The 18,949-nt window shown below is 38.2% G+C and overlaps 1 protein-coding gene across 4 annotated transcripts in view; it reads right to left on the reverse strand.

Annotated features, from left to right (window-relative positions):
- Positions 1 to 4,737: 4,737 nt before the first annotated feature.
- Positions 4,738 to 18,949, reverse strand: part of BMS1 (BMS1 ribosome biogenesis factor) — a 28,368-nt gene continuing 14,156 nt past the window's right edge. For all 4 annotated transcript variants that reach the window (XM_043476969.1, XM_043476971.1, XM_043476970.1 and 1 more), the window contains exons 13-23: positions 16,819 to 16,900; positions 14,822 to 14,895; positions 13,991 to 14,167; positions 11,314 to 11,502; positions 11,044 to 11,224; positions 10,787 to 10,845; positions 9,777 to 9,899; positions 8,647 to 8,794; positions 7,944 to 8,119; positions 5,793 to 5,954; positions 4,738 to 5,253 (exon numbers count right to left, since the gene is read on the reverse strand). In XM_043476969.1, coding sequence (XP_043332904.1) covers positions 5,023 to 5,253; positions 5,793 to 5,954; positions 7,944 to 8,119; positions 8,647 to 8,794; positions 9,777 to 9,899; positions 10,787 to 10,845; positions 11,044 to 11,224; positions 11,314 to 11,502; positions 13,991 to 14,167; positions 14,822 to 14,895; positions 16,819 to 16,900 — 1,602 coding nt within the window. In that variant the 3' untranslated portion in view covers positions 4,738 to 5,022. The remainder of the gene's footprint in view (positions 5,254 to 5,792; positions 5,955 to 7,943; positions 8,120 to 8,646; positions 8,795 to 9,776; positions 9,900 to 10,786; positions 10,846 to 11,043; positions 11,225 to 11,313; positions 11,503 to 13,990; positions 14,168 to 14,821; positions 14,896 to 16,818; positions 16,901 to 18,949) is intronic.

Here is an 18,949-nt window from a genome sequence, read left to right on the forward strand (position 1 = left end):
ACTGAATGAGCATACACACACACAAGGGACACACAAATAACTCTATACCCATAAATTTGACAATCTAGGTGAAATAAATCAATTCCATTTCATAACCTATGAAAATTCACTGAGGATGAAATAATCTGAGTAGTCCTATAAGTATTAAATATATTAAATTCATTGTTAAATAAACATTAAAAAAAAATCTTTCTGGTCGCAGTTCATGGCTTGCAGGATCTTAGTTCCTCAACCAGGTATCGAACCCATTTCCCCTGCCTTGGTAGCATGGAGTTTAACTCTAAGGAATTCCCTCACTGACAAATTCTACCAAACACTTAAAGAAGAAATAACAACAATCCTACCCTCAATTCAAGAATATAAAAGGAGAGGGAACATTTTCCAAATCATCTTATAAGGCCAGCATTACCCTGATACCATAATCAAATAGACATAAGAACTCTACAGAACCATATCTCTTATAACATTTATTCATGATAAAGATTCCCAGCTAACCAGGCATAGAAAGGAATTTCCTCAAACTGAAAAACAGCATCTACAAGGAACCAAAGCAAGAATGTCCACATTCAATACTTCAATTTCACATTATCCTGAAAGTGCTAGCCACTGCAACACATCAGTTTTACAGTTACAAAGGAAGGAATAAAAGCCCTGTCTACTTGCAGACATGATAGTCTAAGTATAAAATCCCAAGAAATCTGCTCCCCTTCCCACAAAAGGATCTAGACTAAATGGTCATATTACAGTCACAGAATGTAAGTTCAACACACAAAAACCAATGATTTTTCTAAAACCTAGCAGTAAACAATTTGAAGCCAAAAAAAGTCCTAAATAAACAGAGATATGCCATGGACTGGAGGAATCTATATTGATGTCAATTCTTTCCAAGTTGATCTATAGATCAAAAGCCATCAAAATCACAGCAGGATTCTTTGGTAAATGTAGGCAAGCTTATCAAAATTTATAAAGGGAAAGGCCCTAGAACAGCAGCAACAATTTTGAAAAAACAGCTATTTAGAGGAATCACACGTCTCAATTTACAGACCTAATGTAAAGCTACAATAATCAAGATACTGTGGCAAAGTGAGACACATCAATCAAAGAAAGAGAATAGAGCCCAGAATATACCCTCACAAATATGCCCAACTGATTTTTGACAAAGATGCAAAGGTATTTCAATGGAGAAAGGATAGCCTTTCAACAAATGGTATCAGAACAATTTAACTTAAAAAAATAGGACTCCAATCTAAATCTCACATCTTAATATAAAAATTAACTCAAAATGAAAATCATAAGGCTATAAAGCTTTTAGAAGAAAACATACAAGAATATCTTCTTGACCTGGGGCTAGGAAAAGAATTCTTAGTGAGGACACCAAATGCACAATCCATAAAAGAGAAAATAAATTAGGCTGGATAAATATTTTAAATTTTGTTAAAGATATTCTTAAGAAAATGAGAAAACAGCAGTAGACTAGGAGAAAGTATTAGCAAATCACATATGTGACAAAGGACTTCTTCCAAAATATACAAAGAACTCTCAAAATCAACAATAATGATCCAAATAAATAGTAGGCAAAAGATTTGAATATAAACTTCACCAGAGAGGACAGACACAGTACATGAAAGGCAAGTAAGCATATGAAAAGATGCTCCACATTATTGGTCATTAGGGAAATGCAAATTAAAACCACAGCGAGATACCACTACATATCCATTAGCTGGTGGGAATGCAAAATGGTATAGCCCCTCCAGAAAACAGTTTGACAGTTCTTTTAAACCGTATGACCCAGAAGTGCTTCTTCTGGGTTATTTTTTTTCCCTGCAGTAATGAAAACATGTTCACACAAAAACCTCTATACAGATATTTATAGCAGCTATATTCATAATTGCCCCAAACTGGAAACAACCACAGTACCTTTCACTGGAGAATGGATAACCAACTGTGGTCTGTCTGTTTGGCTGGTAACTATTTAGTAAACAAAAAGAATGCACCGTTGATACACAGGACAATCAAGATGAGTCTCAAAGACATAATGCCAATTTCAAAAGATTACATACTGTTGTTTTACTTACATATTCTTGAAATGACAAGTTGTAGTGATGAAAAACTCATCAGCAGTTAACGGGGGTTGGAAGTGAGTAAGGCTTGAGCTACATAGCATGAGGAAGTGCTCTGGAGATGGGACTCTTTGGTATCTTGACAGTGGTGGTGGTTACATGAACATATAGATATGTGTTAAAATCTGTGTAAGTGTTAAAACTCTTGGACCCTATACAACTCTTTAAAATGGGACCAGGAGAAACAAAAAATTTAAAAATCTGTTCTGTGCCAGTCATTTTGCATTAGGTCTCATTAAAGCCTCACAAACTGCAAGATTAGTTTATCACCGCCATATTACAGATAAGAAACTTGAAACTCAGAGATACTTGGGAATTTGCCCAGTTCAGTTCAGTCGCTCAGCTGTGTCTGACTCTTTGCGACCCCATGGACTGCAGCATGCCAGGCCTCCCTGTCCATCACCAACTCCTAGAGTTTACTCAAACTCAGGTCCATTGAGTCGGTGATGCCATCCAATTATCTCATCATCTGTCGTCCCCTTTTCCTCCCACCTTCAATCTTTCCTAACATCAGGGTCCTTTCAAATGAGTCAGTCCTTTGCATCAGGTGGCCAAAGTATTGCAGTTTCAGCTTCAGCATCAGTGCTTCCAATGAATATTCAGGACTGATTTCCTTTAGGATGGACTGGTGTGATCTCCTCGAAGTCCAGGGGACTCTCAAGAGTCTTCTCCAACACCACAGTTCAAAAGCATCAATTCTTCAGCACTCAGCTTTCTTTACGGTCCAACTCTCACATCCATACATGACTACTGGAAAAACTATAGCCTTGACTAGACAGACCTTTGTGGACAAAGTAATGAATCTGCTTTTTAATATGCTGTCTAGGTTGGTCCTAACTTTTCTTCCAAGGATCAAGCATCTTTTAATTTCATGGCTGCAGTCACCATCTTCAGTGATTTTGGAGACCAAGAAAATAAAGTCTCTCACTGTTTCCCCATCTATTTGCTATGAAGTGATGGGACCTGATGCCATGATCTTAGTTTTCTGAATGTTGAGTTTTGAGCCAACTTTTTCACTCTCCTCTCACTTTCATCGAGAGGTTCTTTAGTTCTTCACTTTCTGCCATAGGGTGGTCATCTGCATATCTGAGGCTACTGATATTTCTCCCAATCTTCCAGCTTGTGCTTCATCCAGCCCAGTGTTTCTCATTATGTACTCTGCATCTAAGTTAAATAAGCAGGGTGACAACATACAGCCTTGACGTACTCCTTTTCCTATTTGGAACCAGTCTGTTTTCCATGTCCAGTTCTAACTGTTGTTTCCTGACCTGCGTACAGATTTCTCAAGAAGCAGGTCTGGGGGTTTGGATCCCCATTTCATGAAGAATGTTCCACAGTTTACTGTGGTCCACACAGTCAAAGGCTTTGGCACAGTCAATAAAGCAGATGTTTTTCTGGAACTCTCCTGCTTTTTTGATGATCCAATGGATGTTGGCAATTTGATCTCTGGTTCCTCTGGCTTTTCTAAGTTCAGCTTGAACATCTGGAAGTTCACGGTTCATGTACTATTGAAGCCTGGCTTAGAGGATTTTGAGCATTACTTTACTAGTGTGTGGGATGAGTGCAATTGTGTGGTAGTTTGAACATTCTTTGGCATTGCCCTTCTTTGAAATTGGAATGAAAACTGACCTTTCCAGTCGTGGCCACTGTGAATTTTCCAAATTTGCTGGCATATTGAGTGCAGCAGATTCACAGCATCATCTTCCGGAGTCACATAATGAACAGTGGCAGAGCCGGGAGCCCCTCCCTGCATGTAGCACTGTGATGGTGAAGTCTGCGTGTAGCAGTCTAGGACACTGGGAAGGACAGGCTGCCCTCGCTGTTGATGTGAGTTACATGTCTGGCTTCTGTGCACAGCCTTGCTTAGCTGGACCTGTTCAGCTTTTAGACAAGTGGCTGCCTTAGCAAGATCACTTGGGCTTCTTTGGCGCTGGCCTGAACATGTGGACTTGATGATATTCTTTTGACGTATGTGGAGGCACTTAGCTAATGGCAGGAACACTGCACTAGTAAGACCTGGCTATTTCATCTTGATCCTTTCCTATCCCTAGATGATTCTGCTCACTCCCAGGTAGGTGTTGATGTCTCTCAGTTACATATTTTAGACCTAGAGGGTTAACCAATATGAACTTCAGACAGTATACCTAACTATCTCCACAGATATACATCATCCCTGGTCTAAAGCATTAAATGAGTATTTAGTGTTAACTTGCTATTATTGTCTTCCCAGGTGGCACTAGTGGTAAAGAACCTGCCTGCCGATGCAGGAGACATAAGAGATGCGGGTTTGATCTGTAAGTCAGGAAGATCCTCTGGAGGAGGGTATGGCAATGCACTCCAGTATTCTTGCCTGGAGATTCCCACAAACAGATGAGCCTTGTGGGTTACCGTCCATAGGGTGACAAAGAGTTGGTTGGACATGACTGAAGTGACTGAGCATGCACAGCTAACACTAACTTGCAAAACATGAAGACATAAAATTACATATCTGTCTCTAAAATTTTATCTTAACGCTGAGGATTCAAGTTAACATTTTTCCCCTCCTGGAAAACGCATCATGAATGCGGCTGAAAAAGCAACTATCAAGCATTCATCCTTAATGAAAACTAAGCCAAAATTAACAAGAAAATATTTTAATACTTTCGTAGCACAAAATTAAACTGAGACAGGTTAAGAGGAATGTGAGGGGATCTAGAAAACCATAAATTATGTAGCTTTATTTTGCCATAACCTAGATGTTGAGAATGAACAGGTGTCCTATGAGCAGTCTCATTTCTCCTCTCAAAGGCACAGTCTGTGTAATGCACCAAACAAAGAGGCTTGTCCAGTCCCCTGACTTGTCATTTACAATGTGAAAACATTCATCACTGTGGGTTCAAATGACAGTCTATCTGTCTGCAGCTCACTTCAACTGCTCCTCAGGCCCCTTCAAGCTGGACTTCTGATTTCTTCTTTCTTTCTGACCCTGAATTCGGTAGAGCTTCTTCCTGAGGTCCTTCTGTCGCTTCAGTTTCTCTTCTTCCTCCTTCTGCTTCATTTTGAAGTGTTCTTTGTTGTGGAGATGCCGCTGCTCCTTGGCTTTCTTCATCTTCTCACTGTGCACTGTACTCAGAGCATCCAGCAGTGCAAGGATCTGACAGGGAATCAGAATATTCCTGAGCATCAGAATATCCTTACAGCTACAGCATGCCTTCGTTCTAAGTTTAAGGAATCCTAAACATTGCAGCTGACTGTATCAAAATGAGAATCAATTCATTATCCAAATGAATATTAATCTAGTAAAAACTGATCCTGAACTAGGGAATTATAATTTGCATGGAAATATAAGTAGGAGCATACTGACTTAGCAAAATACTTAAATAATGGCCCTGACCACAAAACCACCTTTGTTAATCACTCTATGGATACTCTGTATCCATAGATAGAGTGATGTGCCAGCTGTGTGCTTCTTATTTCCCATTAAAATGCATAAGGCAGAGCATGACTAAACAAAAGAAGGGAAATGGATTCTGGCTTTTCTTCTAACTTCCAGATCTAGTGTCCTGAATAAGTCTGACCCTTATCCTTTCCTCATGAAAAGTGAGAATGCAGTAAGAACGCCAAGTGTGTTACTGAGAGCATGATTTTCACATCTAAATGCAATGTACCGGAAGCCATCCACTGATAGTATACCTTCCTTTCCTGAGGCTCCCGTATGACGGCTGGTCTCACTCTGTCCTTCGGAGTCTTGCCTGCCTTTGCCTGGGTCTTGGGCTTGCTCTTAAATGGCAGGGCCTTCTGCAAGGCTTTTGGAATGTGCAGTGAATTAAAATGTTTCTTTTGCCTCACAATTGGCTGAAAAAGAAAAAGAAAACAAAGACTATGACATATTTAAATTATGATCTATGCGCACTTAAAATCTGCATGAAATCTTCTCAATGGACTGATTTTTCTACAAATCAGTAATACCACAGTTTGCTGACCATGAGAAATGAGGACTCAATCATCCATCAAATACTTCAAATGCTTCAATGAGCATGCACAGCTACAGGCAAAACAAAGGAATATATAGAATAAATATAGAATACATATTTACAATTCTTCTAAGAAATCAACTGTGCAAATTTCTACAGTATGGGCAATGAGATCTTAACAGATTGGATGAAAAGATTCAACCTTTCAGTTAATGGCAAATTCAGGCCTTATCTTTGGGACTGAAATGGCTTTTTCTAGCCTGACAAGAATAATCTAGCTTTTCATCTTGACTATCAGCCTCTCTGGATTTAAGGATATAGTTCTTCCTCCAATGAAGAGCCAAAGTGCCCCCACCCCTGATTCTCATTAAGAAGTTTATTCTGTTTCTAATAAAAGGCTGATTGAGAAAAGTGAGATTTAAATGACAAATGAAAGCAAAACTCTCTCTACATTCAATTCTCAAGCTAACCGAATTATATACTTAAATTGAGATGAACAAAATCCTTAACTGCCTCAGAAGTAGTTAGTAAGATGACAGTTTTGCCCTAAACCTTTACTAAAGTTCACTACATAGAGAATATTTCTGCAATATCTTTAAATTTATTGTTAAAGACACCACCCACAATAATATTCAATATTCTGTTTAAAAACAAAAATATTTTAGAATGAAAGAATTCAGAGAAATATCCTTCTCAAAAATGAGTACGCTCCACAAACTGGACAACAAGTACTATGTCCTCAAGTATATTTTGAAAGCAATTCATGGCAACATGACTCAAATTTTATTAACTATTTTACAGAAAAACTAATGCCTGGAAAACTGTTTCTAGCAGAATGATAAACCAATACCTTGAATTACCTACTTATTACAAAACAATTAAATATCCACCATTAACACAAACAAATCTTTTCAAATGCCTTGTTAACCTGTGAACAAAATAATGGACACTCTCAGAGACTAAAACCTTTATGAAAGTGGGAATTCAGGCAGGGACTGAGAATTTAAGATGCAAAGGATAGGACAGGGTTGAAGACGGGAGGAAGGCTGAAGGAGGAGGAGACATGTGTATACTCAGGGCTGATCCACAGTGTTGTGCAGCAGAAGCCAGCACAGCACTGTAGAGCAATTAGCTTCCAATTAAAAAAAAAAGCAAAACAAATTCACTGAGCTGTATACACTTATTATTTGTGTACATCTCTGTGTATGTTGAAAGTGAAAGTGAAAGTCGCTCAGTCGTGTCTGATTCTTTGTGACCCCATGGACTGTAGTCCATGGAATTCTCCAGGCCAGAATACTGGAGTGGGTAGCCTTTCCCTTCTCCAGGGGATCTTCCCAACCCAGCGATCAAACCCAGGTCTCCCACATTGCAGGCAGATTCTTTACAGATGAGCCACAAGCGAAGCCCAAGAATACTGGCGTGGGTAGCCTATCCCTTTCCCAGTGGATCTTGCCGACCCAGGAATTGAACCGGGCTCTTCTGCATTGCAGGCAGATCTTTACCAACGGAGTTATCAGGGAAGCTGTATGTATGTTAACACTTCAATAAAAAGTTTATTAAAACCTTCAAAAATAACCTTCCACATTGTTTCGATGAGAATAAGTACATTAATGTTTTTAAAAGTAATATATGTGTTTAGTGCCAAGAAAAATAGTTCAAATGAGGTATATACAGTGAAAAGTCTCCATTCTAATCCAGAGAAAACCACTTTTACCACTTGTCCTGTGTTCCTTCCAAAATAGTCTATGAACATAAACACATTCATTCCAGTTTAATGTTAGACTTTCTACTTGAAAACTCAAACCACAAAAGGACATTACACACGAACTTCTGAATGACACGCATCTACAGAACACATGCACAACTGTACCTTATAGAGAGAATCCTTGTTGGCTTTTAGTTTGATGCCATGGGCAAGCCGGAGTTGACCAGTTGTCCGCATTCCTGACCAGGTGTCTTTCTCACCAACTGGTTTTAGCAAAGAGGTTACTGGGTTATAGAAGGCTGGAACGGAGACAGGATACCAAGTTCGCATGAAGACAATATCTGGAAAGAGAGTGTATTTACATTAACATTTTCAGAAGATTCATATCCATCTTAGTACACAAAAAAACAAAATACTCCAAACTTCTCTAGCTGGTTGCATAGTATTTGAAGAGAGACTGTGCCAAGTGAACTACTTTTGAATAGCATAAAAGTTTTCTGGTTGTGGCTGGATGCAGTGCACAAGATGTTCCAAGCGGGGAGAACTACAGCTGACTCCTGTTTCTCTTTTCTTTTCTTTTGATGTGTACCATTTTTAAAATCTTAATTGAATTTGATACAATATTACTTCTGTTTTACCTTTTGGTTTCTTGGCCATGAGGTATGTGGGATCTTAGCTCCTCCAACAGGGACTGAACCCACACCCACTGCATTGGAAGGCGAAGTCTTAACCACTGGACCACCAGCAAAGTGGTGGACCACCTACTCCTGTTTCAAAAGATCTAAACTCCCACCTATAACTCACACTGGCTAGAAATCAATACTGAACAGTAACATGCTGTTAAGAACACACCACAAAGGAGATTTACCACTCATCAGCAATTTATCCTCAAAGGTGGCCCGGAAAGCACCTTCTGGAGCCCGGAGTGCCTTCTTGATCTGTCCCCTTATTCCACTGACAGTTCGAATCACAGCACCTTCAAATTTGGCCACTTCCAAGGCAGAATTAAACATTCCCTATAGGTGTATATTTATATATATAAATATACATATTTTAACAATATATAAACACAAAGTCAGATATTTTACTTCTTAGTTCATAAATATATCCTTGGTTAAAAAACAGAAAATAATTCATTGAAGGGTGATAAAATAATCAAAATGTATTTCCCCCCAAAAGTAGAATTAGTAGGTCAACAGGAATACAACTCTATTTTTCCTGAAATAACACTAATTAAGACTCTATTGTGGGTTCATAAATATACTCATTACTGCTATCTTTGTAGAAGAGAGGAACAAATGGATGTTTATTGGCTGAACTAGCCTAGATGGCCTTTGCTATAGTCTCACAAGGCTGGACTACAGTTCATATCCTATTACTTATGTGCACACACTCCGAAAATAAAGAAAGCTAGACAAATGAATGCTGATGGTTGTATATTACCTTAAGAACATTTTATGATCATCTTAACTCTGTATTTTTAATGGAAACACCCCACTAATGAAATTTTCAATAAATGTTGCTCAAACTACCCTCCCATGTTATACTGCTTGACATAACATCCGTTTCTCCATACCCCTGCCAATAAAGTATTTTGAGAACTACTTTATCTATTTTTCTACTGATCTGTTTGACAAACCCATGATTTCTCCCCTCTCTACACAAACCAAAAAGGTAAGAAACAAAACCTAGTGAATGAAGATTACATATTTTCAATATTGGCTCTGTGACAATCTCACAGGGAAATAATAATTAATAGCCTTAATTACTAAATACCTCTATTTTATGTCACCTTAAGATTTCTGAGCATATTTAAGTAACACAGAGAACAATATAAAGGAGTAAACTAAAAATATAAAAAAACAAGTTTATAAAAGATTTCAAATACTTTTCTGAAAACATTAGAACTATACCTTAGACCTAGATGAGAAGTATTTCATTCCTCCTTTAACAATGTATACATTAAAAATAGTTGAATATATAAAGAGATATACAGACCTTAATGAATGAAGTGTTCTTGAAAATTTTATATGGAAAACCAGTTAGTTTTAATTTCTTTACAACTTTTATAGATTTATCCAGGTCAAGGACAACTCCCGTGGCAGCTATCCGGAAGTCAGGCTAAAAAGGAACCCCCACAATTTGAATACAGGAGTAATATCAGCAAGAGAAAAACTAACATTTCTCTGTAATGCGATAAATTACTGAAGTGCAACTCACTTACAGTCACCTAAGAAAAGGAAAGAATATGTGAACATACAAACCAGTATTTTAACAAAAGTTATCTGAAACTATAATACACATAAGCCAAACTGATGATATCTTGAGCATTTTACTGAGGGTGATTTCATAGTAACACAGCTTCACAAAGATGGATAAATGAAAGGGAATATGTAATTCGGCCACAATGACTGAAAAATTAAATTTTGAACATTTAGGCTAGATTACATTTGCTCATTATCCTGTGTTCTTTGCTGTTAAATGAGGCTAATAAAACCTGCTCTGATTGGTCAAATGAAGGCTGTGTGAACATACTTTGCTAAAGCAGCATTACCAGGTGGTAGTCTAATGTCTAGCTGGTATCCAGTGGACGTCAGAACCCAGCAGAGTGATTAGCTAGTGGTGAGCACTGCTTAAGTAATTTTAGAAAAATATGTCCATAAAAGCATAAAAATATAAAACATTATCAGTACCATTACAATTCTACTTCCCTCTTCTCTGCTCCCACACCATACTTATTAAAAAGACACAGGAAAATTGAAAGCAAAGAGAAGACTGTGTTAGTCGCTCAGTGATGCCTGACTCTTTGCAACCCCACAGACTCTAGCCCGCCAGGCTCCTCTGTCTATGGGATTTTCCAGCAGGAATACTGGAGTGGGTTGCCACTCCCTGAAGGCTATAAATACCAAAAATGAGTATTTTCAACTTAAAGTTTCAGGTACATATTCTAAAATCAAGACATCATTTCTCAAACACAATCTATAAAATAAAACATCCAAGATAGTTACCATATTGCCACTGACAGACTGTATTGCCAAGAACCCAGTACCCTGTGGAGTGATAGGACCTTAAAGAAAACAGAAAAAAATAAAAAATACAGTGAACCACACATTCTGGATTCTGTTTCACATATATACCCCAACCCCAGAAAAGAGAAAAATCTTATGAATTGTGATTTCATGAAAGGAAAAAAGCAAAACTACAATGATAAATCCTAAAAGATCTAAATTAACCTATAAACAAGTCTATTCTAATGTGTTTTTACCCCAAAAGGTTGCTCCACAATGCATGTGCTGTGGGGTATATTTTAGAAGCCTCTGTCTTCCATTGTGGTCTTCAATATAATAAAGTGGGATGGTTTGAAACCTCCTCCACCCTACAGAAAAAATGATTGGATCTCGGGACTTGAGGATTTTCTTATACCAACGATGTTTCTTCAGACGCATCTGAGGGGAGAAGAGATTTTGGTAAGATTTATTGCCTCAACTATGACCAAAGAACCTCAGATGTTAAGTACACAGCAAAGGGTACCTACCTGTACATATCCAACATTGCCCTCACTATTGCCCAGACCACCCAAAATAATTGGGTAATGCGGATCAAAGTTAACCACGAATTCACAGGGGACATTTTCTATCTCAATTCGGACATACATCCCAGGTCGAAAACCCTCATACTGAACTCTGGCTTCATCATCTTGGTCTTCAAATTCTGCCCGGTTAAGCTATATACATGAGAGGGGGAAAAAGAAAACAATTAAAAATCCACAAAGCTGTTATCTTTACTAAATGTAAGATTAACATTTAAAAAAAGCCAATTTCTAAATAAAGGAATCATATACAGAATTACTTAGGCTTTATCCTAGTTAAAAATAATACATGTTTTATCTTTACAGTTTGCTGAGGATATGTCCCAACTGTCTTCTCTGGTGCTCCAAACTATAGTACAGCAAATACAAACAACTCTGAAGGAAGCCCTTAATGCTGGTTGACACACACCCTGAACTTTTCCATCCACAGATTCTCTTTTTACTCTCCAATTATTTCACACGTCTCCTCTTTTCATCAATCAATACCTCCTTCCTCATCCCCATTCTCAACTGTTGACTGTCTGCTAATTCACTCAAAATTTAAGCAATCTAAAAGAACTTCCAATTAGCCCTTCTACCAGGGTTTATACCCATATTCAGCCTTATAGCTCTGCACTATTCAATATGGTAGGAACACATGGCTATTTAAATTGAAATTAATCAAAATTACATAAAATTTAAGTGCAGTCATTCACAGTAGCCATATTTCAAGTGGTAAGTATCAACATGTGGCATTCCATTATCACAGGAAGCTCTACTAGGCAGCTGTTAAGAGACTACCCATGCTTCAATTTAATCCCAACCTTTACTTGCAGCACCCTAGATCATGTACTCTTGTTGAACTTTATTCCAACAAATCTTGCCTATTATTTCTCTCATCTTAAAACATTTTGACTTCACTTCCTGTAACTATTGCCCCATTTCTCCACTTATCTTTGAAGCAGAATGCCACAGATGTGTTCTAAAGGCTGTTTCCAGTTATGCCACTCCTATCCTCTTAAATGCCCTAAAATTAGACTTCAACCAACACTCTATTGAAATGCTTGTCAAAGTCACTAAAGGCCTCACAATTTAGTGGTCAATTCTGTCTTCACCACAGTTAATACATCAGCAGGATCTGAAACAATTTATCACTTCCATCTACAGTGGTTTCCAGTGTACCTCGTGTTCTCTTAGATCTTATATCTCCTGAATGCTGCTCAGTCCCCACTGCTGCTTCATCCTCTCTACCCAGCCTCACGGAGTACCTGGTGTCAGTCTCAGTCTTCTCCTCTCCTGCCCCTACACTCACTCCCCAGGTCACTCCACCCATCTCAAAGCTTTAAAAAGCAACCAGATGCTAAGGACAGCACATGTCAGTCCCTGGCCCCCAACAGCTCTCCTCACTGACCACCTGACACTCCTCTTGTCTGAAAAGTATCTCAAACCTAACCACTCCCAACTTCACCTTCCTTGGCAGACTGACATCAGTGAAAGGCTTTCCTATTTTACTTACGACAACCCAATCCTTTCAGTAAGTCATCTTTATTTCCCCTTATACATGTCACATTCAAAGTTCTTTATAAATGACCCACAATGTTCCAGGTGATTTTAAACAGAACTAGCCTTACACTTCCCTAGTCACTTCTATCAAAGGTCAGTAAATACTAGGAATCACTATGTTAATGACTAACCATACTTCTTTGACTAAATAAAGGCCTAGGTTGAGCAAACCCTTCAACTGCATCTTCACAAGTCACAATACATTTAAAAATATTTATTTATATGGCTGTACTGGGTCTTAGTTGCAGCATTCAGGCTGAGTTGCCCTGTGGCATGTGGGATTTTTGATCCCTGAGCAGGGAGCAAACCTGCAACCCTTGCACTGGAAGATGGATTCTTAACCACTGGACCACCAGAAAAATCCCCAATAAATCATATATTTAATCTGCTTAAGACATATTAAGGTGTGCTCCAGTTTACAGGAATTCTTGGTGGCCCCAACTGTGAAAGCATAACTCAAGCACTCACCATCAACTACGTACACATCTTTGTGTCTCTAACTTTAGAGTTCATCAACTCAAACAGCCTGCTCAGCATCCCCAGAGAGCAGAGCCAGACCATCTCCCTTTCAGCATTCTACATGCTCCCTTTACCTCTGTATCTGACCTTACATTCAAAGTATCCTTTGAACTCTGATTAAGGAGGGTTTTCAGAAAATCTTCCCTGGAGAGCGCTGGTATGTTCATCAGCCACACAAGGCCAAGAATCACATGCCCATTCAAAATTTTCAATTATCACTCCAGGGAGCAGTAATCAAAATACTAAGACAATGCCTGCATGTAAATAAACACACTGTCTCAAATCACTACACTTTGAGATCCTCAAAAATGGAGGCAATGTCTCAGCCATTTCTGCTTCCTCAACATATAATGCTTGGTACAAAATAGATACTGATATAGTTCTGGTGAATGTCTGACTGGAGAAATAATTAGATGACTGCATGAATAAACACACCCATCTGCATCTCAATCTAGGAGTGCAAAAAAGAGACCCAGATGCAGGTCAGGGAGCAGAGACCTAAACAAAGTTACATATTCACATCACTACTACAATGAGGCTGATAGGAACTGAGTTTTCTCACCTGTGCTTGTTTCTGCATTTCTCCTTTAAGATCATCAAAGTATGTGCTTTCTCCTTCATCATATTCTGCATCAAACATCTCTTTCAATTTTCTCTTTTTATCTAAAAGCTTTTCCTTGGCACTTTCCTCTGCACTGGGGTCAATTTCTTCTTTAACTTCTTCCTCCACATCTTCAATCTTAAATTTCCAGAAGAGTAAATTTTGTGAAAATTTGTGGAGACCTTTTCTTTAAATATTAAGGCAGATTTTAAAAGTTCTATTTGAGCTGCAAAAATCATAGCTATGCGCATCATGAAAACAAAAGAAAACAAAGCCTTTGGCTCTAAATAACATGCACTGCAACAAGAGACATTGAGACAACTGCATTACGATTAACTGCAATTCCTTAATGTGGTTGGGAATGCCAAACATGAATAAAAATAACAGCAAGTATCCCCAACCCAAATGCTCCCAGGAACTGTTCTAAAAAATATTAGGGAGAACAGGGAATTAGTTTTTTTTAAAACAGCACTTAGTGTAAGAAGAGGAAAATGATGACAAAAAACAGTGACCCCAGGAGCTAAAACTTTCAATAACTGAAGAATCCTAACAAGAAGAGGAGATAATAAATATCACTCAAAAAAACTCAAGGAATCAAGGATAACAAATAAACCAACAATTTTTAGTCTGTTCTCACCCTCTTCACTTTTAGGAAGAAATTCATCCAGTCTGTAACCTACACAGATAAACAAGACTTGTGTTTCTCAGTATGCGGCCTCCTGCAGAACATACTGACCACAGATCAAGGAAAGGCCAGTGGCTGACGCTGGGCGAGCCATGGCCAAGTCATACCTGAGTATCTGGGCCTGGTTTTCCCTTGTGCATGTCCCCTGTTTCCAGGTCTTCAAAGTCACCATAGAGCTCCTCTGGGAAAAGAACATTCAAATGACTCCCCTGCATGTGACACTCTAGCACCACCCAGCACCAAGTGCACTTTATGCTCTGCATCTCAAACTTCATTTTCATTGTTCTTATAGCTACACACCCCTAAAGAATCCTGCATTTACACAGCCTTCTTTTTCTTGTCAAATTTTGTATTTCATCACCTATTAAGGTTAAGTAAATGAATTTAATCCACTTTTCCATATTTTACTTCAAAATCCTACTTAGCCAAGAGCCATTTTCCCAGGATTAGTGACAGATATTCTGGAGTAGAGAAGCATACAGAGGTGGCAAGCATGGCCATGTACATTAGTCCCCAAACCAAAAGTTCAAAGAGTGACTTGAAAATCCATGTCATGATAACAGCACATGTGAAAAAGAGTCTCAATATATGATTAATACAGTACAACCATATGATATACCTAGGGAAAATCTTGTTGTTGTGTTATTGTTTAGTCACTAAGTTGTGTCTGACTCTTTTGTGAACCCATGGACTGCAGCCCGCAAGGCTCTTCTGTCCATGGGATTTCCCCAGCAAGAATACTGGAGTGGGTTGCCATTTCCTTCTCCAGGAGATCTTCTCAACTCAGGGATCAAAACCAAATCTCCTGCATTAGCAGATGGATTCTTCACCACTGAGCTACCAGGGAAGCCCAGCGAAAATCTTAGATTACATAAAACACAGCATTGAGAGTAACAGTAGTATCCAAAAGGATGTCAGGCCCAGAAGAAGTGTTCGTTCATTCATTTTTAGAGTTCTAGGTTTAGTTATGGATCCTACCCTTAAAAGAAACAGAGAGAAAAAAAAAAAGAGAAAAAAAAAAAAGAAACAGAGAAGTTAAACTTTGGGAGGCATCATTTAGAAAGGTATTAAAATATTTTCATGCAACAAAAAGCAAAAGGACCAGAAGAGATACAAAAGATGGGAAGATTTCATTTGTAATAAAAATTAAAAAGGATAAAATACTTAGGACTAATCTAAACAAGAAATGTACTGGAACTTCATTTTAAAAATGCTAAAAGTTTTAATATGCTTTTTAAAGGACACATGGAATAACCTTAGCTGATGCTTTTAAGTGCTTCACATACTAGGGACTGCTCTAAGTTAAGTTCCTTAACTACCTTCTTCATGGCTCAATGAAGAAGGTATTATTAGTATTTTTTTTTTTTTATTAGTATTATCTACTGAATAAATAGACTACCATGTGTTTGGAAAGGACGATTCAGTATCACGAAGACTCTAATTCTCTTGTATACACAGTTACAGTGAAAATAATCACCAAGGCTTTCTAGTCTGGAAAAGATGGTATAGACATATTTCCTCTGTTCCTCCTGACTGTGTAAAACCATCAACTCCAGACATGATGCAAGAGCACAAGGGACAACCAAAGGAGAACTCTCAAAGGTGGAAAGACAAAGATGGGTTGGTGAGGGTCCCCAGGACCAGAGGAATGACATAGTGGCCTGTGTCTCCCTATACCACAACCCACAGAAAAGCAACTTAATGCCAGTGTTTCCCAACCCCCAAGCAGCAAGAGAAGGCAGCCCAGACAGGGTCATTCTTGCCTCAGACTGAACCAGATCTCATCAGCAATCCAGGTAAATCAGGAATGCCACTGAAAGTAAGTGATGAAGGAAAGTGCTCACTTTCCCAAAGAGCTTGAATCTCCTTTCCTTCACTGAGATACACCAGGTGCCCAGGGGTTATCAGCAAGGGGGAATTCCACTGGACATGAGACTCTCCTCTTCCACCTTAGACACAATATGCATCCAGGCAGAACCAAGCAAAGGAGATGCCCAAAGCATTTCACAATTGACTAGTATCTTCAACTTGACTATTAAAGATATGGAAGAAAATAAGATATAGAGAAGGCAGTCTTCTCTGAAGAATACAGGACTTTACTTACCATCTTCTGCTAAGAGCTTGGCTGCATCTTTATCCTCTTCCCACTTCCCAGTCACGAAGCAATCTCTGATACTGTTCATAACCTTATACAGAAAAGTCAGCACTCAGTTGACAGGCTCCAATCACTCAATAAATAACCGCTTTTAGAAACAGTAGCTGACAATCTGCCTTTAAATATTTTTCAAGATACTTCTATAGATATATTCATTTTAATTCTATGGATATTTTCATTCCAAACTTTGACGTAGATAGTATAATAACAGAGATAAAAACAAATATCATAGCATTAACAGTGGACAGGGAAATACTATCTGCCTAGTGACTTCATAAGTAAACAGTCAGACATTTAACAATTCATTAATCTGTACTTATCGTGGCTGTTTGAAAACTTAATTTCTTTAGCTAATACTCTAACAAAGATAAAATGTCTTGTATGAGAACAATACTGCAAAGAAGCACTGAGGCTCCCAGTTCCAGATCTGCTAGCTAGATCATCCAGTATATGCATGTAGTGGATGCGAGGTGCAGTTCTCAAATATAGATTAAAACTTGTACACAACTCTGTGTTTCAGAGTGCTTCCTAGGGAACCTGACCTAAGACAGAACACGTCCCTCACTGCCAAGGGTTCAAATCTTTACATGATAAATTCTGATCATGGTTCATGTTTTTCATATATAATCTCACTCTCTAAGAGTAGCCTTGGGGGACTTCCCTGGTGTTTCAGTGGTCAAGACTCTGCATTTCCACTGCAAGGGGTACAGGTTCAATCCTTGGTCAAGTAACTAAGATCCCACATGCCACATGGAGTTGTGCCCTCCAAAAAAAAAGAAAAAGTAGCCCCGAAGCTAGTATGATTGCAATGGTTGCAAAAGCAAGTCTGCGCATTCACTCATCCCTTCATGCCTACAATTACTCACTAATTATTACTGAACATCTGTTCTACGCCAAGAAGCTTTGCAGGCACTGAATGACAAACTGTTCTAGGAAGATCCTTGCTGTCAGGAAGCTTAGCAACTGACTTATGGAAACCAGGGATCAAACAAATTTTCAAAAACAGACACTCCATGATAAAAAACACTCAACAACTTAGACAGGAACTTCCTAAATCTGATAAAGGGCATCCTTTAAAAAACCCACAGCTAACATCATACTTAACAATGAAAGACTGAGAAAACTTTCCCTCTAAGGTCAGGAGTAAGATAAATATGTCTCCTCTCACCACTTCTATCCAACACTACTAGATGTTCTAGTCAGGGCCATTAGGCAAGAAATTTAAATAAAAGGAATCCAGTTCAGAAAGAATAACTATTTCTATTCGCAGGTGGTATGGAAAACCCTGTGGAATCCACAGAAAAAATATCAGTGCTGCAACCACTGAGACCTTTTGCTCTAGAGCCTGAACACCACATCAAAGATCCCACATGCTGTAATTAAGACCAGATGCAGTCAAATAAATAAATATTTTTTTAAAAAAGAACACTAGGAACAAATTCAACAAAAGTGCAAAGCTGATACTCTGATAACTACAAAACATTATTAAAAGAAAATATCTAAATAAATGGAAAGGCATCCTATGTTAACATATTAGAAGACAGTATTGTCAAGGTATTGATACTACCCAAAATACAGATTGAGAGCAATTCTTATCAGAATCCCAGCAGGTTTCTTTGTAGAAATGGAAAAGTTTGACATACAGAAAATCCAAAGGATGCAGTAAAGAAAAAATATTCTTGAAAAAGAACAAAGTCAGGAGATTGACTTCCTAATTTCAAAACTTAGGATGAAACGATAATCAAAATACTATGATACTAGCACAGGGATAGCTGTATAGATAAATGGAATATAATTAAGAACCCACAAATAAACCCATGTATCTAGGGTCAAGTGATTTCTACCCAGGGTTTTAGGACAAGTCAATGGAGGAAAGAACAGACTTTTCAAAAAAAAAAAAGAACAGACTTTTCAACAGATGGGGCTAGGACAACTAGATATCCACATGCAAAAGAATGAAGTTGGGCTCATCTCACACCAAATTCAAAAATTAATTCAAAATGTATCAAAGACTTAAATGTAGGAGTTAAACTATAAAACTCTAACACAAAATCATAGGAGTCAATTTTTACGATTCTGG

This window comes from Cervus canadensis, chromosome 8, assembly GCF_019320065.1.
Source record: "Cervus canadensis isolate Bull #8, Minnesota chromosome 8, ASM1932006v1, whole genome shotgun sequence".
In the NCBI taxonomy this organism is placed as follows: Eukaryota; Metazoa; Chordata; class Mammalia; order Artiodactyla; family Cervidae; genus Cervus; species Cervus canadensis.